At 35.0% G+C, this 21,774-nt stretch overlaps 1 protein-coding gene across 5 annotated transcripts in view; it reads left to right on the forward strand.

The window, feature by feature from the left end:
* Positions 1–21,774, forward strand: part of MLLT10 (MLLT10 histone lysine methyltransferase DOT1L cofactor) — a 219,936-nt gene that overhangs the window by 129,351 nt on the left and 68,811 nt on the right. For all 5 annotated transcript variants that reach the window (XR_010661422.1, XM_065921077.1, XM_065921078.1 and 2 more), the window contains exons 10-11: positions 13,016–13,268; positions 16,524–17,093. Coding sequence is in view for 4 of the 5 variants with exons in the window: in XM_065921077.1 (XP_065777149.1) it covers positions 13,016–13,268; positions 16,524–17,093 (823 nt within the window). In the remaining variant the exon portion in view is untranslated. The remainder of the gene's footprint in view (positions 1–13,015; positions 13,269–16,523; positions 17,094–21,774) is intronic.

Here is a 21,774-nt window from a genome sequence, read left to right on the forward strand (position 1 = left end):
CTGGAGAAAACTTGGTTTGAAAGTATACATGTACTCCATTGTCCATTGCGAGACCTTTTAGAACTAACACCAAAGAAAGAAGTCCTTTTCATTATAGGGGACTTGAATGCAAAACTAGGAAGTCAAGAGATACCGGGAATAACAGGGAAGTTTGGGCTTAGAGTACAAAATGAAGCAGGGCAAAGGCTAACAGAGTTCTGCCAAGAGAAAGCACTGGTCATAGCAAACACCCTCTTCCATCATCACAAGAGATAATTACACATGGACATCACCAGATGGTCAACCCCAAAATCAGATTGATTATATTCTTAGCAGCCAAAGATGGAGAAGCTCTGTACAGTCAGGAAAAACAAGACTAGGAGCTGACTGTGGCTCAGATCATGAACTCCTTATTGCCAAATTCAGACTTAAAATGAAGAAAGTAGGGAAAACCACTAGACCATTCGGGTATGACCTAAATCAAACCCCTTACAGTTATACAGTTGAAGTGACAAATAGATTCAAGGGATTAGATTTGATAGAGTGCCTGAGGAAGTATGGATGGAGGTTTGTGACATTGTACAGGAGGTGATGGGCAACACCATTCCCAAGAAAAAGAAATGCAAAAAGGCAAAATGGTTGTCTGAGGAGGCCTTACAAATTGCTGAGAAGAGAAGAGAAGGTAAAGGCAAAAGGGAAAAGGAAAGATATACCCATCTGAATGCAGAGTTCCAACGAATAGCAGGGAGAGACAAGAAAGCCTTTCTCAGTGATCCATGGAAAGAAATAGAAGAAAACAATAGAATGGGAAAGACTAGAGGTCTCTTCAAGAAAACTAGTAATGCCAAGGGAACATTTCATTCCATGGAAGAAAAGCTAATAGCAACCTAGACAGTGTATTAAAAATCAGAGACATTACTTTGCCAACAAAGGTCCGCCTGCTCAAAGCTATGGTTTTTCCAGTAGTTATGTATGGATGTGAGAGTTGGCCAAAAAAACAAAAACAGTATTTGTAAGACATTTAGTAAAGACTAAAAATATGTTTTTTAAAAAAGAATTCAGTGCTATTAATTGTAAGAACTGCTTTTACTGTATCCCACAAATTTTGATGTTGTAATTTCATTGTTGTTTGGTTTATAATATTTAAAATGTTCTCTTGAGCTTTATGTTGTGTAGAATTGTGTTGTTTAATCTCCAGGCATTCTGGGATTTTTTTTTTTTTCTTTTTTTAGCTCTCTTTCTGGTAATTGATTTCTTTCTTATATACATTGTGGTCTGAGAGGAGACATTATAAGATTTCTATTTAAGATTTGTTGAAGCGTGTTTTATGGTGCAAAATGTGATCTATTTTGGTGAATGAATGTGCCACGTGAGTCTGAGAAGAATGTATATTTTGCTATTATTGGATACAGTAGTCTGTAGATGTCAGTTATATCTGTTATGCCCAATGTCTGAATCCCCAAGCGGGAAGAGAGAAGGCCTCCAAGACAATGCAACTCGCAAAAAGAGAAGTTTATTGCTGACTCGAGTCAGGGCTCCTGCCGCATCCGCCGCAGTGGTGCGGGGTCAGAGAGCCCCGAGCCCAAGCTGTTACACAAATTTATAGGGTGAGCACACGCCGTTGGTAGTTGGTTTAAGCGGATTGCAAAGCAATTTCATTGGTCAAAACTTTCGCGCGCGGGACTTTCCCGGGGGTTTCCGCCCTGTTCCTAATTGGCAAACAGCGGTCAGTGTTAAGCGAAAGCTGATCTAGGTGGCCTGATAATCTTACCACCCAGAAGTAGGAAGGCCTACTCCTAATCTAAGCTGCCTGCCATGGCATTATTTCTGCTCGCCTCACAATATCCACCTGATTAATGATGTTGGTCCTTACCGATTTTTTGCCTGCTGGATTTGTCCAGTTCTGATAGAGGGATGTTAAAATCTCTACTTACAGGAGAAGTTTCATCTCCTGTAGTTCCATCAGTTTTTGCCTCATGTGTTTTGATGTCAGGCAGAAACATTTGAAAGATTTCTGTGTTATCTTGTAGTCTTGATAACTTTATTGTTGTATAATGTCAGTTTTTATTCCTGTTAACTTTCCTTGTTGTGAAGTCTGTTCTGTTCAAAATACAGACAGAACAATCCAGTTCTTGGATTGTTCAGATTAGTGATAGCATGGCTTATCTTCTTCCATTTATTGATTTTTTCCTTCATCCATTGATTTTTAACCACAGTGTGTCTCTATATTTACTACACTTGAGTTTTGTTTTTTGATTCACTCTGACCATTTCTATCTTTTAATTAGTATATTTAGACCATTTATATGTTTAGGATAATTTGTTGATACAGTTTAGGTTAGTATCTATGAAAGCCGTTACTTTTTTGTTGTTGATCTTGGTCTTTGTTCCTGTTTTTGTCTTTCACGTGTTTTCTACCTTTTGTGGTTTTTATTGGATGTTTTATATGATTTCTTTTTCTCTAAGTTCTTAACATACCAGTTGTATTTTGTTTTTTTTTTTCCTTTCATGGTTGTCCTCATGTTTGCAGTATGTCTTTACAGTGTATCTAAGGCTACATTCAATAACACTATACTGTTTCATGGTAGTACAATATCTTATAATAACAAAGAATTCCTAATTTATGCCTTCTGTCTTTTCTGTCAATACTGTTATTCATTTCACTTACACATGAGCATGCTGCTACTACTGCTAAGTCACTTCAGTCGTGTCCGACTCTGTGCGACCCCATCCCTGGGATTCTAGCATGTGAATATATAACTATATAATCAAATGTATCATTGAGCAAACTATTAAAATCAATTAAGAGTAAGAAAAATCAATTATTTTACCTTCATTGATTCATTCTCTAATTGCTGCTTTATATAAATCCATGTTTCTGACCTGTTTCATTTTCCTTCTCTGAAGAATTTTTCACACTTACTGCAAGGCACGGCTGCCAGTAACAAATTACCTCAGTTTTTGTCTTTGTCTTTCACTCTTTTAGGATAATTTTGCAGCATGCAGAATTCTAGTTTCTTTTTTCCTTAACACTGAATATTTTACATCACTCCGTTGTTTGCATTGCTCCTGAAGAGAAATCAGTTGTAATTCTTATCTTTGCTCCTTTGTAGGTAAAGCTTTCCACCTTCTGGGTTCTTCGAGAGTGTTTTCCGTTATCTCTGCTTTTCTGCATTTTCAGTATTATGTGCCTATGTGTTTTTGTTTGTATGCTTGCTTTTTGGCTTTTATCTTGGTATTCTCAAAGCTTTTTGGATCTGTCATTTGGTTTTTGACTTTAATTTTGGTTAAATTCCTAGTCACTATTCCTTCAAATATTACTTCTGTTCCTTTCTTTTCCTTCTGGTATTCCTACTACAACTGTGTTTACACCTTTTATAGTTGTCTTGTGATTCTTGGATATTGTTCTGTGTTTCTTAGTTGTTTTTTTCTCTTCACTTTTCGTTTTTCAAAGTTTGTATTTTCATATCCTCAAGCTCTGAGATGCTTTTCTTAGCCATGCCCAGTGTGCTAGTGAGTACATCAAAGTCTTCATTTTTGTTATAGAGCATTTGATCTCAAAGATTCTTTAATTTTTTCTTAGAGTTTCTTTTTCATTTTTTGCTTGCAATATCCATCTGTTGTTACATGCTGCTTTTTACATTAAAACCCTTAACATACTAATCATAGTTTAAAGAATTCCTGGGTTGGTAATTCCCACAGTCCTGCCTTAATCTGTCTCTGGTTCTGATGTTTGTTTATTCTTTTCATGCTGTAGATGTGTCTTCTAATGTGCCTCATAGTTTTTTGTGAAAAGATGTGTATGATATACTGGATAAAAGCAAGTATGATAAGTAGGCCTTTTAAAATAATGTGATGGTAAGAGGGACAGAAAGCGTTCTATATTCCTTTGGTTAGTTCTCAGTCTTTTGGTGAGCCTGTGCTCCTGGACTGTGAACCATGAGTGATTCTCACCCTCTAACCTGCTTTGGTGGGACAGGATGCGGGTGGGGGTTGTAGTTGGATATTTCCCTTCCTTCATGTACTTGAAGCTCTGATACAACTGCAGCAGATGATGCTCTGGTAGAGTAGATCCCTAAGAACAGGTCTTACTAAGAACAGAATACCTTAGCATTTTTCAGAATCTTCCTTTCCCCCTTTCCCTTATGGAAGCAGGCGTGTATTTTTTCTTCTGGTATTCACTATCAAGACTTGGGTAGGTATCCTGGAGGTGAAACTTGGAAAGTTTGAGGGTTTCCCTATGATTGAGTCCTGAGTGTTTTTATCTCTCAGGCATGTACACACTTAACCTTCAGCAATTTGTTAGTCACACTTGAGGTTTTCCTACTCCAATACTGGTTGCCATGGAGATTTCTGTTTGGCCGTGCTGTGATCCTCTATATCTGTCACATTTTGGCGGTTTGCCCTGTGGCCTGACTTCTCTGACGCATCAAAAAAGAGTTACTAACTTTTCAGTTTCTTAGGCTTTTTACTTGTTAGGATGGAATGAAGGCTTCAAAGTTCCTTATTAAATGCTGACTAGAATCTAGAAGTGCTAGTATGGACATTTAAGGCTAAAAGCTTTGTTCTAAGCACCACTTACAAATTATGATATTGGCATGTTGTATTTTCATTTTACTTATTGAACAAATATCTTATGGCTTCCTTTTGATTTCTTGTTTGTAGGTTACTTACAAGTGTTTCATTTACTTTTGAAATATTTTAGGAATTTTTCACATCTTGTTGATTTCTCATTCAATATCTTTGTGTCATAATTCATTTTCAATTTTTTGTTTTTTTAATGACACAACATGGATTATCTTTTTATGTATGCTTTTTCAAAATTATTTATTCTCTTATTTTATGAAGATTTTCTATAAATGTGAATTATGATTTAGGTCAAGTTGACTTACATTGCTAAAGTTCTTTATATCCTTATTTATTTTTATATTTTTGTTCTACTTGTTCAGTCAATTTTGGAGAAAAGGAAATTAACCTCTCTTACTATAACTGTACATTTCGTTATTTGTTTTTTTCTCTTCAGTTTTTGCTTCATTTATTTTGCAGGTCTCTTATTAGTTAGAGAACATTTAGGATTCTTATATCCTCTTGCTGAATAAACATCTTTATCCTGGTAATATTCCTTGTTTGAAATGTACTTTGATATTAATGTTATGAATTCAGATTTCTTTGAATTAGTGTCAGATTGCTATGTCTTTCCTATGCTTTTAATATCTTTCTGTATTTATTGTTTAAATGGGTTTTTTTTGTAGGCAACATGAAGTCTTGAATTTCTTTTTTCACTGTTATAATCTCTGCCTTTTAATGGGAATGTTCAGGTAATTTGCATGTAATGTGATTATTTATATGGTTGTATTTAGATCTATCCTTTGTTAATCCTTTTTAATTTGCCCATCATTTTTCGTTTTCTTTTTCTCATTGACCATTTTTGGTGATTCCATTGTGGCTGATTAGTAATAATTCTTCATTGTGTTATTTTTATTGGTTACTTTAGGGTTTATACATTTTTAGCTTGTCAGAGTCTGCCTTCAAGAGATATTACCCTATTTCATATACCACATAAGAACCTTGCAACTATATACTCCCATTCCTACCATTTTTTCTTTCAACCTGTTTCTTTGATGTTTTAAAATTTTTGCATATTTTATAAACCTCACAATTGTTACTATTTTTGCTCTAAATCATCGATTACTTTAAAAAGAGACTTAAGTAATTAAAAAACCTTCTATATTTATCCATGTAATTATTGTTTTTAGTGCTCTTGATTTGTGTACATTCAAATTTGCATTGTTGTCCTCCTTCCTAAAAGACCACCTGCAGTGTTTACTATGGTGTTAACTGCTGGTGATTAGTTCTGTCAGCTTTTTTTTAAAAAATCTGTAAAACAATTATTTTGCCTGTGTTTTTTGCAAGATATTTTAACTCACTTTAGAATTTTAGATTAATGATTGTTTCTTTTAGTACATTGGAGATTTTACACTTCTTTTTTTAACCTTGCATCTTTTTCAGGAGAAATTTATTTTCATCCTTACCCTTGTTTCTTAGAACATAGACATTTTCCCTCACCAGCTACCCTCCCCAGCTGCTTTTATAGTTTTATCTTTATTTTTGGTTTTTAGTGATAATTAGATAATTATGATGTGCATTCATGGAGTTTTCTTCATATTTCTTGTACTTGAAGTTAGTTGATCTGTAGGTTTTATAGTTTTCATTAAGTTTTATAGTTTTATCTGCTATTATTTATTCAAAGGACTTTTTCTTTTTTTTCCCCTCTGCTATAATTATTTTTAAGTCCTTTCCTCCTTCCTTCCTTCCCCACAACCTCCCCCTCCCCCACTTTTGGGTGGGAGTACTATAGTAGCGTGTAAATTAGGCTTCTTAATGTTGTCCCAGCATCAGAGTCTTTTCCAATTAGTCAGCTCTTCGCCCGAGGTAGCCAAAATATTGGAGTTTCAGCTTCAGCATCAGATGCTGGGAGGGATTGGAAGGAGGAGAAGGGGACGACAGAGGATGAGATGACTGGATGGCATCACCGACTCGATGGGCATGAGTTTGAGTAAACTCCGGGAGTTGGTGATGACAGGGAGGCCTGGCGTGCTGCGATTCATGGAGTCGCAAAAGTCGGACACGACTGAGTGACTGAACTGAACTGAATGTTGTCCCATAGGTCACTGACACGTTAAAAAAGTCTTTTTTCTTTGTGTGTTTCATGTTTTTATTTTAATTTAAAAACTTTTATTGGAACATAGTTGATAAACAATGTTGTGTTAGTTTCAGGTGTATAGCAAAGTTAATCGGTTATACATATACATACATACAGTCTTTTTAAAAATTCTTTTCCCGTATAGGCGATTACAGAGTATTGAGTAGAGGTCCCTGTGCTGCGCAGTAAGTTCTTATCAGGCATCTGTTTTATACATAGTAGTGTGTATATATCAGCCCCAGTCTCCCAGTTTATCCCTCTTCTCCTATCTCCTGGTAAGTTATGTTTGTTTCCCACATCTGCCACTCTACATCTGTTTTGTGAATAAGTTCATTTGTACCCTTTTTTTTTTTTTCCATTTGTACCCTTTTTATAGATTCCACAGATTAGTTATATCACATGATATTTGCTTTCTGTGTCTGACTTACTTCACTCAGTATGACAATCTCTAGTTCCATCCATGTTGCTACAAATGGCATTGTATTGTTCTTTTTTTTTTTTTTTTTTTAAGAAATATTCATTTTATTTATTTGACTGCACCAGATCTTGGTTGCAGCATGTGGAATCTAGTTCCCTGACCAAGGATTGAACCCAGGCTCCCTGCATTGGGAGTGCAGAGTCTTAGCCACTGGATCACCAGGGAAGTCCCTATATTGTTCTTTTTTGTGGCTGAGTAATATACCATTGTCACTATGTACTACATCTTCTTTATCCGTTCCTCTATTGTTGGACATTTAGATTATTTCTATGTCCTGGCTATTGTTAATAGTGCTGCAGTGAACCTTGGGGTGCATGTAATTTTTCAAATTACAGTTTTCCCCAGGTATTTGCCTAGGAGTAGAATTGTAGGGTCATATGGTAGTTCTGCTTTTAGTTTTTTAAAGAACCTCCTAACCGTTCTCCATAATGGCTGTATCAGTTTACATTCCCACCAACAGTGTAGGAGGGTTCCCTTTTCTCCAGACCCTTTCTTACATTTATTGTTCATAGATTTTTTGATGATAGCCATTCTGACTAGTTTGTCAAGTGATACTCCATTGTAGTTGTGATTTGCATTTCTCTTAATAATTAATGATATTGAACATTTTTTCATGTGCCTTTTGGCCATCTGTATGTCTTCTTTGAAAAGTGAAAGTCACTCAGTCGTGTCACTCTTTGCAACCCCATGGACTATAGAGTCCATGGAATTCTCCAGGCCAGTTTACTGGAGTGGGTAGTTGTCCCCTTCTACAGAAGATTTTCCCAATCCAAGGGTTGAACCCATGTCTCTCACATTGCAGGCAAATTCTTTCCCAACTGAGCCACCAGCGAAGCCCAAGAATACTGGAGTGGGTAGCCTATCCCTTTCCCAGGGAATCTTCTCCAGGAATAGAACCGGGGTCTCCTGTGCTGTAGGCGTGTTCTTTACCCGCTGAGCTACCAGGGAATCTGTCTTCATTAAAAGACGTACAAAAATATCTATTTAGAGCTTCTGCCTGTTTTTTTGATTGAGTTGTTTGTTTGTTTATATTGAGCTGCATGAGCTCTTTGTATATTTTGGAGATTAATACTTTGTTGCTTCATTTGCAAGTATTTTTTCCCATTCTGTGGATCTTTTTGTTCACAGTTTCTGTGCTTCATGTTTGGAAGTATCTGTGCTGTATTTTAAGAATTGGGCTAGTGAAAAATTTGTGAATTTTATGAGAGGCTTGAATAGTACATAATTAAAAAAAACCAGCATTATTCTATTTCATCATGTTGGTGGAAGGCATAGCTGTGGTCGTTTTCATTCCTTCTGTGCCTCCTCTCCCAAACATGGATTACAGAGCCTTGTAGAATAAAATGTAAGACAACTATACCTTTAAAAAAGTAACTGCTATTTCTCTCTTACCTCTGATAGTCTTTGACTAATTATGAATATAAAAATTTTGGTTTGAAGTTAGAAATATTTTTTGTTCCTAATTAATGCTATTTATTTATTTAGTAGGTATGTTGGTTTAATCTGAGAACTAATAATTATAGTTAGCAATGAAACAAAAATCAAACATATTGTAAATGTCTATCCTAAAAGATTCATTAGGTTACCTATAAATCACAAAATATTTATACAGTTCTCTAAAGACTGTCACTATAGCCAGATACCCAATTTCATCTCTAGTAGAAATGAAATAAGCAAGGCTATATTTACTTAGTTGTGTACCATTTGAAGTTGTTAATTTGTATTTTATGGCCAATTATTTGAAAAATTTGTATTTTTAAGCACTGTCTTGGGTCTCAAGAGCAGTGAGATGCTTATATGTAAGAGTTATGTAGGTTGTGAAACTGACTGAGAAAACAGAGGTTTGTGATGTTGAGAGCCTACTCATTGTGTCTCCCTTGGCTGTCCTCCTGCCCGTACTTTTTTCCTCCACCTTCTTGGTTTTGATTGATTGTATGTTGTAATGGAACTCCACAGTGCCGTATTATTTAAACAGCATGTTGTGAAACAAATATTCTTAAGTTACAAACTTGGCACTAAGGTAGAGGACTGTTTGAGTAAAACCTGTAGAGCCGTTTTTTCCATTTTCATTATGTATAATTTTTTTAAGTGGTAGAATCTTTGGCTGAAAGTTTTTCTTTCTGATTAAGAATGCTGTGATATCTTTTGAAACTTAGGTGTTGAGGTTTATAAAAAATAAAATGTTATGATTAATTTATTACTACTATGGTCACTAAAATTTGTGTAATTTTCATTAATTACTTTCTTTGTAATACCTCTTCTTCCAAATACCATGTTCTCGTTGGATTTGTAGACATACTTACTGTGCTAGGGTAAGCAAGGATACCCTATTGAGTGCCTTGGAAAGGTTTGTCCTTGTTCAGTTGCTAGCTTGTGTGTTGTCTCTTTGTGACCCATAGACTGCAGCACGCCAGGCTTCCGGGTCCTTCTCTGTCTCCTGGAGTTTGTGCATTTTCATGGCCACCATTTCATCCCCTTTACCCCCCTTCTCCTGCCCTTGATCTTTCCCAGCATCAGGGTCTTTTCCAGTGCATTGACTTTTAGCATCAAATGGCCAAAGTATTGGCGATTCAGTTTCAATATCAGTCCTTCCAATGTGTATTCAGTGTTGATTTCTTTAGGATTGACTGGTTGATCAGACTCCTTCCAAAGGACTCTGGAGTCTTCTCCAGTATCACAATTTGAAAGCATCAATTCTTTGGCTCTCAGCCTTCTTTATAGTCCAGGTCTCACATCCATACATGACTACTGGAAAAAACCATAGTTTTGACTAGAAGGATCTTGGTTGACAAGGTGATTTCTCCACTTTTGATATGCTGACTATGTTTGTCATAGCTTTTCATCCAGTGAGCAAGCATCTTTTAATTTTTTGGCTGCAGTAGCCATCTCCAGTAATTTTGGAGCCCAAGAAAATAACATCTGTCACTGTTTCCACTTTTTCCCCTTCCTTTTGCCATGAAGTGATGGGACTGGATGCCATGATCTTAGTTTTTTGAATGTTGAATTTTAAGTCAGCTTCTCACTCTCCTCTTTCACCTTCATCAAGAGTCTCTTTAGTTCCTTTTTGCTTTCTGCATTTAGGGTGATGTCATCTGCATGACTGTGATTGTTGATATTTTTCCTGACAATCTTGACTCCAGCGTTTGATTCATCCAGCCCAGTATTGCACATGATGTACTCTGCATATAAGTTAAGCAAGCAGGGTGACAATGTGCAGCCTTGATATACTCCTTTGCCAATTTTGAACCAGTCCATTGTTCCATGTCAGGTTCTAACGGTTGCTTCTTGACCTGCAAACAGGTTTCTGAGGAGGCAGTTAAGCTGGTCTGGTACACCCATCTCTTTTAAGAATTTTCCACTGTTTGTTTTGATCCACACAGTCTGAGGGTTTAGTGTAATCAATGAAACAGAAGTAGGTGTTTTCCTATAATGCCCATGCTTTCTCCATTATCCTTTGAATGTTGGCAATTTGATCTCTGGTTCTGTCTTTTCTAAATCCAGCTTGTACATCTTTATATTCACATCCTGCTGAAGCCTATCTTGAAGGTGATTGACTAGCCTTAATTTAGATGGATATGTGGAAACAGATAGCCTTTTTTTTTTTTTTTTTTTAAGTTTTAATTACTAGTTTTTGGTTGTGTCTTTGTTGCTGCATGGGTTTTCTCTAGTTATGGCAGGTGGGGGCTACTCTGCTGTGTCGGTGCACAGGCTTCTCTTTTTGCAGAGCAGAGGCTCTGGAGCATTTGCACTTCAGTCGTGTGACACGCAGGCTCAGTAGTTGCTGCTCCTGGCCTCTGGAGCAGAGGCTCAGGTCGATGTGGTGCATAAGTAGTTGCTCCTGTGGCATGTGGAATCCTTCTGACCCATGGACTGAACCTGTGTCTCCTGCACTGGCAGGCTGATTCTTTACCCCTGAGCCACCAGGAAAGCTAGTCTATTTTTGTTGTTGGTATTCTATCCAGTTTTCTCTCCTTTTCCTTATTTGACACATAGAATATTTGAATGAAGAACACCTTCAAAAGCCTTCTTTAGATGACTTTTAAACTTCATTAGGGTCAGATGAGTGGTATGGAAAACCTCAGAATCAACTCGAATTATTGGAGGAAAAAATATTTGTAAAGGAAATTTCAGGTGATTTCCAAAGTGAACTATATGGATGGGAAAGGTTCACATTTCTGAGGTCATCCATGAAGTTTAATCAACTTAAATATGATTGGTTTGTTAAGCGGGAGTTTATTTTCTCCTGAAACATACTTTGAAAACTTTGTTCTTGTTTGTGTATTATAGTTTATTACAACAGTGATTAATTTTTATGAGATAATAATGTCTTTTGTATTTGATGATGAAAATCTGTTCTTGGATGTGTGATGTTATGGGATGGGTGTAGCACTAGGGAGGCACGTAGCAGAAAAGTAATAGTAAAGAATATTTGGTTTTCAGAACATTTGAAGTATTCTCTTATTACTTTCTTTGAACATTGATTTGCTAAAAATGATTTGGTAACAAACCTGATTTTATCATCGTCATTTTCTCGTTTTTCGAGTTTATCTGATGTTTTGTATTGAGTGGTTGTTATATTTGGGAAATTTCAGTTTTGCATATTTTCAGATTTTTTACTTGTGTTCCATCAGAGATTTCAGGTAGATGTATTAGAAAAGTATTTATATTTATTCAGGTCTAGTTAATTTAGGTCTAGTTAAAGTCCAGGCACCAGTTTAACAATGACAACACTGTTTGGATCAAACAAGCCTTTCATTTCAAAGCATGTTGATTAATTTACATCTGGCATCATACTTTCATAGTTATTTAATTGGTCATTATTTGCACACACCTTATATTAAAATGGTTATTAAAAACTGAAAACCATTTAATCAGTCTTTCTCTTGCCCCTCCACCCCCCCCCCCCCCCCCCCGCCAACTAAATATAGGGGATGATTGGGAATCAGTTTTATGGTATAATTGTACTTTTAATTTTTAGAAATCTTAACTGTGAAATATAACTGTTTTTCTCTACTTAAATACTCGGAAAAAATGGTTTCTGTTTCAGGGGTTTTAAGCTTTCCTTTTGAAAAGCAGCCTTCACCTTTACAGAACAGACTTTTGAACTCTGTGGGAGAAGGTGAGGGTGGGATGTTTTGAAAGAATAGCATGTATATTATCTGTGGTGAAACAGACCACCAGCTCAGGTGGGAGGCATGAGTCAAGTGCTCAGGCCTGGCCTGGTGGGCTGGGAAGACCTGGGGGAGTCGGGTGGAGAGGGAGGTGGGATGGGGGACCGGGATGGGGAATACGTGTAACTCTATGGCTGATTCATATCAATGTATGACAAAACCCACTGGGAAAAAAAAAAAAAAAAAAAGTTCTTGCTCTGACCTATGCTAGATCCTTACAATCTCATGGATGTGGCCCACTAATGAAATTGTAGTACCTTGCTTCTTTCTAAATGTTGCCTTCCTGTGCTGGGCACTAAAACTGGTTTAAATTTCATGTCTAGAAGTGGAATGTTCTTGTTGAAAATGATGCTTCTTTAGAAACAAATATCTTCCGTGTTGCTTACTCTGAGTCACTAAATGAAACAACTAATAGGTACTTTTACTAATTGCTGCAGTTTAATGCTCAAACAAACATGTTATAAATTATCTACATTTTTAAAAGAAAAATTTATACCAGACTCTAAAATAAACTTTTGCTTGATTTTCTTAGGCAGACTGACTTATTTTTATAGCTGAAGTTTTCATATTTTTATTTTACAAGTCCAATAATTATTTATTATTAATATGCCATCTTTCTTCCGCTTGTAGACAAATTGTAATCAATTGTTTTTCCTTTTACTTCCTTTCTCAATCAAAATGTTAGACTTATACAAGCACTAGCAGCAATTCTATATCTGGATCCTTGAAGCGCTTGGAAGATACTGCAGCTCGATTTACAAATGCAAATTTCCAGGAAGTCTCTTCGCACACTACTAGTGCAAAAGATGTTTCAGAGGCTAGAGGGTCAGAGTGCAAAGGGAAGAAATCTTCGGCTCACAGCTCAGGTCAAAGGGGAAGAAAGCCTGGTGGAAGGAATCCAGGAACGACTGTGTCAGCTGCTAGTCCTTTCCAGCAAGGTATTACTTACGATGTCTTAGTTGAAATACTTGTTCTTATGATGATCAATAGTAGTTAAGTTTTATAAAAGAATTTACTTTTTGCTTATAACTGTTGGATAATTAGAGGTTATTTTTGATTAGTTGCTATAGTAAGATTACTTCAAAGACTAATATTCTTTCTTAAAATGTTTCTGGGACCTTCACTTTCCTTTTGTGTTATGACCTGTGCTTCTAAAGTTGAACTGTAATTTTTTTAAATGTTAAAATAGATGTGGAATAAAGTTAAAAGTGTGGGGAGAAAAACAATAAAAGCTGGAGTTTTCCTTTCCTTATGTTCAATAGAAAAGTTATTCTATTTTATAAATTGCTTTTATTTATCTTTCCCAGTTGAACACTAGAACTGTTAAAGTATACGTTTTTATTAAGTGAACAAGTACTGAGTAATTTTTAGGGGAGCTAAATAGTTTTCAGTAAATAATAGTTACTAATTATTAATGCATTACCGACCGAGCTACAAGGGAAGCCCCATATCTTTTGGTAATTATGAATACCCAATTTTGAGTTTTAGTTAAACAACTTTTTTTTTCCAGTGTAAATATGTTTTATGCATTCTTTTGGGACATACTTATACTGAAAAAATAATTTGCTATTTAACTGAAATTCAGAATTAACAAGGAATGCTGTGGTTTTTTTTTAATAAATGGCGACACTGTTTTCTGGAGAACAGAATAACTCAGCTAAACTTTAGGATCAGTTAGCCAAATATTCTAGGTTTTTACTTTGTATAATTTTATCATGGACATAAATATTTTGAGAAATATAAATGTTCAAAACTGTTCCAAACAAATTTATTTAATAAAGTATAAAATAAAGGCTTCCTTCTCTCCCCCACCTCCCATCCTGACCTTTGACTCCTAGGAGTAAACGAGGGGCAAGAGCTGTCCTTTCTTTACCCTATTCGAACTTTTGATGATGATGAAAATTATACCCAAAATCTGCCAGGAAATAATTTGAATATGTAGAAAGATTGCTTAGTCACTGACCTCTTCATTATAAAGTATATTCATATATTTTAAACTAAGTTATTTTTGGATTCAAGATGTTCAAGTCCTAAATTTTTTTTTTTCCTTTTTCCTCATGTAACAAAAAGTTAGGTAGAAAAGAAAATGCTAAATTTGCTATTTTGTGTGTAATAAATTTACTGTGTATTTAATTTTTATGATACTTTGGATAATAAATAGTAAAACTTTTTTATTTTTTGGCCCTGCCACACGAATTGCAGGATCTTAGTTTCCCAACCAAAGGTTGTACCCAAGCCGTGGCAGTGAAAGTGCTGAGTCCTAACCACTGAACTGCCAAGGAATTCTCATAAAATTGTAATTTTTAATGTAACTTCAATCACATTTTGAATGTGATTGGCAGAATTCAGTTATTTCTTCTCTGTAACAAAGACCTTACTTTGTACTGCTAAAATTGCATTTTTGAGCTTTTAATCGTATCTTTGAAGTACTAATCCATTTAGAAAAGAAATCTCTCATTTCTTAAACTTAACAACATTGGAGTCTTTCCCTGCTTCTGTTAAGATATGATAGAGATGTGTTTTGTTTGCATATCTGAGGTAATATTCTAAAAAGTTTTAAAAGTTGAAATTTATAGTAGAACATTGAAAGTAATTGTGTTTTTTCTTTTTTAATTTCAGGATTGTATGTGAATTTTAGAAAATATACATTTAAAGCATTGCATATACTAAATGTTTTAAAGTATTTGCCTTGCTGTTGTGAGCTTTTGACACCAGCTGTAAAAACAAAAATGTGCAGGAAAAGGACAGATGGTGACAGATCAGAATGGATAATAAAGAACTTCTTTATAGCTGCTAATTAAGCGGCAAATTGCAGTTATACTTAAATGATTGATGTGATGTAAATGGCTTCTTAATATGTATATTTTTCTGTACAGAAATGGCCTGAAAATGGTCACAGAAGTACATGTAATTTCATAAATGAATAAGGCAGATATTCTCTTGAAAAAGTTAAATTTTAGAACTGTTATTGTTTTCTAAATGAGCCATTTCAGAAGAACTTAAAATTTAAAAACCAAAACCTTGAGACTTTAGTTAAAAATAAATTATTTCTTGTGTGTTAAGGAAAAATGCCCTTCTGAATATTTAAGTGAATTTATGTGTGATTATCTATGAATGTGCTCTGCAATAAAATTTAGTATTTAGCTTGGAATTTCCACTGCCAACAGAACACTTCATTTTGAGCTTTTGTTTCTGAGTATAATAGTTAAAACCTGATATAGTTTAGTTTTATGAAACACAATAGTTAGGTGGTCAAAACTGAGTCTAAACGTGTGTTACTTCATTTGGTAAGTGTGACAAGAGAGTTTGATAAAGTGAAATGGTGGACTGAACTTATTTTATCACAGCCATTAGTTTTCACCTGGTAAATAAGAACCTTGAGGTTCTTATATTTCATAATGACATGATAGGGTACTAGTATTCTTTAACTAAAAAGTGGGGGAAATAAGCAGTTTTGGAAGTTTTATGAGAGGAGCCTCTCCTATGATTTTACTTTCATAAAAGCAGCAGCAAAATGTAAGTGGCTGGTCTCTTTTCTTTATGCAGCTCCATGAGAAGTAGACTGGGAGAAATGTGAGTTATATAGATTATTCCATGTGATCATTATTATTTTATCGAATTCATGTTTTGGTGGGGTAGATGTAACTGAGTGATAATATTCACCAACATTATCTTGAAGTTAAAACTCTGAACTTAACGACTGAAGCAACATCTTTTGGTTCTTACTATATGTTGGGAACATTTATAATCCTATCTTAACAATTGAAAAAGAGAAGATTCCCCATGCCATTCAGAGTTCATAGTCTTTTGAAAGTCTTCTTGAGACTTTGCTGTTCTTCAGTCCTTCTTCAGCGTATATAAGGCATTTGGGGAAGAATTGAGGAATGCTACCATGGTAAAAGGTAGGTTAAAAAACCACATCTTATATCTCGGTAATTTTACAAGTAATAGCTTGTAATTCAAGAGTTAATAATTTAATAACTATAAAATGACAAGTATAATTTTATAGATAAACTTGATTTCAGTAATCTTTAAAAAAAATCTAGCTGAGTTATATACTGATGTCCTTGGTTTTATAGTTAGTTTTTTTTCATCCTCTCTTTTTGCTGATTGTATCGTTTCTACTGCTCATGGGAACTTTTGCATCTAATTTTTTCTTTTCCTACCCCATTTTTTTTTTCTCCCCACTACAGGCGGTTTTTCAGGAACTCCAGGCAGTGTAAAATCATCTTCGGGAAGTTCTGTACAGTCTCCCCAGGATTTCTTGAGCTTTACAGACCCAGATCTGCGTAATGACAGTTATACTCACTCCCAGCAGTCATCATCAACCAAAGATGTACATAAAGGAGAGTCTGGAAACCAGGAAGGGGGGGTAAATAGTTTTAGTTCCATAATTGGTCTCCCTTCAGCCTCAGCTGTTATTTCGCAGCCTAAAAGCTTTGAAAATTCACCTGGAGATTTGGGTAATTCCAGCCTCCCTACAGCAGGATATAAGCGGGCTCAAACTTCTGGCATAGAAGAAGAAACTGTAAAGGAAAAGAAAAGAAAAGGCAATAAGCAAAGCAAGCACGGGCCTGGGAGACCAAAAGGAAACAGAAATCAGGAGAGTGCTGCTCATCTCTCAGTCTCGTCCGCCTCTCCAACGTCGTCTGTAGCATCAGCTGCAGGGAGTGTCACCAGCTCTAGTCTTCAGAAATCCCCCACGCCGCTCAGGAATGGGAGTGTGCAGAGCCTCAGTGTGGGCTCCTCTCCACTTGGTTCAGGTAGGCCTCAGGATGTTTCCCCCTCCACTACCATCCTCCTTTCACCTTCACAAGCAAATCGTTTTAAACTATCCTTATGAAAATACTGTGAGTTGCTAAGTGACATTTAATTATCTTAATGAAAAATGTTATCTTAGAAGGACAGTTCAGTCTTTGGTCTTTGGAAAAGACATTTGGTACTAATTCAATTTTACTTAACTAAATGTAGACTAAATAGTTCAGTTCATTGGTCATTCATTTCTTATGAAACATCTAGAATTGATTTCCCATTTTTTGTTTTTGCTTCGCTTGCATAGTATTTTAGAAATCAACTCAGAATTCACATTTATGGTGTGAGGGTTTGCACTATTCTGGATTGGTATTTGTTTTGGAGCTTCCTTTCCCTAAACCTCAGTTAGTCTTTATTTTCTCAGTAATTCCTGACACAAATTCTAGTTAATTCCATCTAGAATATTTTTCAATCAGTGATAGGTGATTTAAATTTATGACTTTAAAAATCCCATTTCAGGAGATATCTTCAATGTTATGTATCGTTTTTGTTTTCAATTGTGTTTACCAGTTTTTTACCATCATTTTTACTGTAGTATGAATGAATTTATAAATGCTGTTATTTACCACGTTGGTATGCTCCTTTAACTTATACTTTGTAATGTAAATATTATTTTCAATTTTTAGAAATTTCAAGATGCTTGTTGAAATTTAAATTTAAATTTAAATTTAAGATGCTTAGCTTGTTGAAAGCTAAGACAGAATCTTAGCTAAATGTCAACATTTATCTTTTACATTGCATCTTCAATTTGAGATAAATGACTTTAGATGTGTTGATTGAAAATTTTACCCATGTTTCAATTTTAGATTTCTGATTGTAGAAATGATGAAATTTTGGCTAAAATAAACTATGGATTTTACCTGTTCTGTTAGATGGAGAGGATAGGTAGAAAATGGTATGGAAAAATAATAAATAGAATTTAAGTGAAGAGTATTCATGTTTATTTTACAAATGTAGAATTTTGTATTGTTTCTGTAGTTTTACAGACATTTCAGTAAGGAAACATAAGAAAGACCATTATAAGGGAGAAAAGAGCATGTGTAAAAGTCAGATATGAAAAGTAGTAACTTATTAACTGCCATCTGTTACATTCTTTTTTATCTTGTTTAATCTTTAGAACAGTTTTATGATGTAGGGGCTATGAATGCCTCTATTTTACAACTGATAAAACTGAGACTTAGGTAAAATAAGTTGTCCAAGATCACACAGTCAGGGATTTCTTTCTCTTTTTATTTCTGATAGCTAGCTTCTTTGCCTGTGGTGGACCTGTTAGACAGGTTTTTTGGAGAAATGAGTGGACACTGTGGAAGGATTTAGTACTGTTAAAGATGGTTTAAAGCAAGATGCTTTAGTCTTGGCGCTGTTGATCTTCTGGTTGGGCTAATTCTCTGCTGTGCCTCACTGTCCTGTGCCTTGTAGGATGTTTATCAGGATTCCCAAACCCTACCACTACCCATAGTGACAATCAAAAAACATTTGGGTTCTGAAAGGGGCAAAATTGCCCTTGGTTGAGAACCACTGTTTTAGAGGGGAAAAATAATAAATTGCATGAAGAAATAAGTTCATTGAAAAGATTTTAATATTTTGCACACTTGAATATATGTTTTATTTATATAGTATATTTGCTTTGAGACCAGAAGAGCTTAGCAGTTAGCCATAGCCCCTGGTAACAAAAATAAATTTACACAGATTTCCTTGGAAAGAAATTTTTTAGTTCATCTTTATCTTTAGCAAAGAGGCACAGGAATCAGGTAAGTAACATACTGAGAAAATTAGGTGTAAATTAGCTCTTAGGAAGAGATCCTCACCAGTGTCCTGTCCATAGGGGCACAGTCTGAGAGTTAACTGAATTTCAGAAATTGCATTTGGATGACAGTTGAAATACACATCCTCAGATGAATGGACTTAAAATACCAATTTAAATTCTTTTTTTTTTTCCCCCAGTTTACATTTTTGAAAAGATTTTGCTACGTGTTACTGATTTAGGGAGATTTTAGGTGTGGAAATCATGTTCTTTACATAATGATTACGTTGCGAGAGCAGTGTATTGTGAGAGCAGTGTTTGTGGCAGAAAAATATGAATTTGTATCCCTTTTACCTCACCAGTAGGTAAAACAAATATAGGGAGAAATTCCCATAAATATTATTTCACGAAGTTTAGACTTGTCAGGATTTTTTCCCCCTTAAATCTGTATATTTTAAAATCACTTTGGAGATTGTATAGATCTTGTTAAAGATATTATTATGGAGTAAGATTGTTTAAAACTATTTGAGGTAATATATTATTTAATCTTACACATTTTAATAAAAGTTTTATGATTAGATCAGAGCTCTCTCTTATTGATAAGCTTAGTTCTAAAAAGTCTATTAAAAAATAAAAACGTCTCTTCTTACCTAAGAAAAGCTAGCTGAATGCCATGAATATTTAGAAATTAAGTCTTACCATAAGTTAAGATTGCTAACTGCTGTTGAAACTTAGCTTGTGCTGCACACTGTCTTGCATAAGAGTATTATTACTCATTATATAGAAGAAATATAAACAGAATTCTCACAGCTCTCAGTGGTGGAGCTATGCATTTTCCTTGACTCCAGTAACAGTTACAAAATTTAAGGGGTATTTGCTGATGAGGGTCTAAAACCATGGTAGTACACTGTCGGTCATACTTTAAGCAATGGGATCAACAAGAAAATTTGAGCCAGTAATTTTAACTTGCAATAGTAGTACATCCTAATACAATGAAAATGTTAATTTTACCTTTGCACTAATTTTAGATTGAGAAGTCACTTAGTAATTGTACAGGCAGAAAACTTTCTCCTGTATAAATAAGTCATAGAAGGAATGTGTACTGTGTACTGTGTTACCAAGAGTTTTTCATGATGCTCTTTTTAAAAGATTCATATGTAAGTAACAATGCAGGCAACCTTGTAAACACCTGTTAGCTATAAGGTGAACTCTAACAGGCACTGTAACCCCAGCTCCAGCAGGTTAGAGCCTGTGTTTGTCGTGTTCACTACTGTCTCCACTGCTAGCTTAGTGCTGTGAACATAATTAAGTGCTAAACGTTAAAAAAAAAAAGAGTGGATACTGTGTTTACTAATTACAGAATCACTGTAATTAGGGATCACTGAGAAGGTATCATGTGTTCAGCAGTATCCTGTGTAGTTTTGTACTTGTCTTTCAATAGTTTTTACCAGGTGGCAAGTGAAATTATTTTTTTAAAGGCTTTTCATGTAGTATTACAGGCTAGTTTTAGGATATATAATTAGCTGGAAAAGACCGTGGACAAGATGAAATTTGTATTGTACTTTGGAGTAGGCAGATGAAGAAGACCAGCATTATTATCAGAAAAGAAAGTTAAGGTATATTTGAAGGGTAAACTTTATAAAAACGAGAAGCTTGTGTTTGTGGGATAGAAGTAACGTTGATTAAACTGGGCAGGATGGGTTTATGGAGAGTAAGTCCGAACTTCTAGTAATGATATCTTGTTTATCTTGGAGCACCTAAGAGTTTCTAAAGAACTCTTTAATGACCATCTCATTTGATCCTTAGAACAACCTTGTGAAATAGACAGGACAGCTGCTATTGTTGTGGTGGTTGTTTTTCCTCTTTTACCACCACTAGGATATAAAGCAGATGTACAATCAAGTCCTTATGATGTGATTCTCTTAACATTGTTAGTTAGAAATAGCATTTTAAGAGTAGTTAAAGTTCTCTCATGACATGTTCAAATTACGCTTATGACAGAGCGTATGTGTTGAGATACTTATTCTAGGAGGCCTAGATCCAGTCAGAATAGAAACCCAGAAAACACCTCTAAACTGGAGTGATTGAGGATTTGTAAGATTTTTATTAAAATAAATCACAGTACATCCTGATAAATGACCTGTTGTTTTATAGTGACGTGCACAAAATGTACTCAGGGTTGTTAGTTTTGTCTAATAGATTATATTAAACTTTTGATTGAATTCTTTCCTACATATATTCTTTTGAGGTATTAACAGGCACTTGGTCTTTTGAAATGTTGAAAGTTAGGACGTTGAAAACATTGAAAGTTTTGGATGAGTTGACACGCTATATTTGTCCTTTACTGTTTTCTGTTTATCTCAATCACATTAGGAGAATTTAGGATTTACTAAAATGATAGTTAGCATTTTTTTCTCCACAGAAATCAACATGTTATTATTATTTTTTTTTTTTGAGAAAAATTTGGTATTCATTAACTGGTAAAGAGTCGATAGTTTAGCATTAATTTCTTTTCTTTGGGCATGCTCTGCCCTTTCAGTGTGTATTCTTCCCTGTTTGATTTTTTCAATCTTAGTCACTCATTCTTTAATAGAGTGCTGCCATTCCTTTCTCAGTTGAGATACTTGAAATCTTTTCAGTGATGGAATTCTTTAGTGTTGGTAAATGCTGTAAAAAGAGATTCTGGAAAGGCAGTCATTCTATTGTGATACTATGTACTTATTCTTAAGCTCTTAAAAGATATCACAAAGATAAATTATTAATATGAGTAGATCACCTCTAGAAGTTTCTTTTGGTTTCTATTGAAATATGAAGTTTATGAAAGTTTGACTTGAGTCCATGTAACTTTGAACAGGATCCTATTTATGTCATATCTACTTATGCTGGTA

Source organism: Muntiacus reevesi, chromosome 2 (assembly GCF_963930625.1).
Source record: "Muntiacus reevesi chromosome 2, mMunRee1.1, whole genome shotgun sequence".
NCBI lineage: Eukaryota > Metazoa > Chordata > Mammalia > Artiodactyla > Cervidae > Muntiacus > Muntiacus reevesi.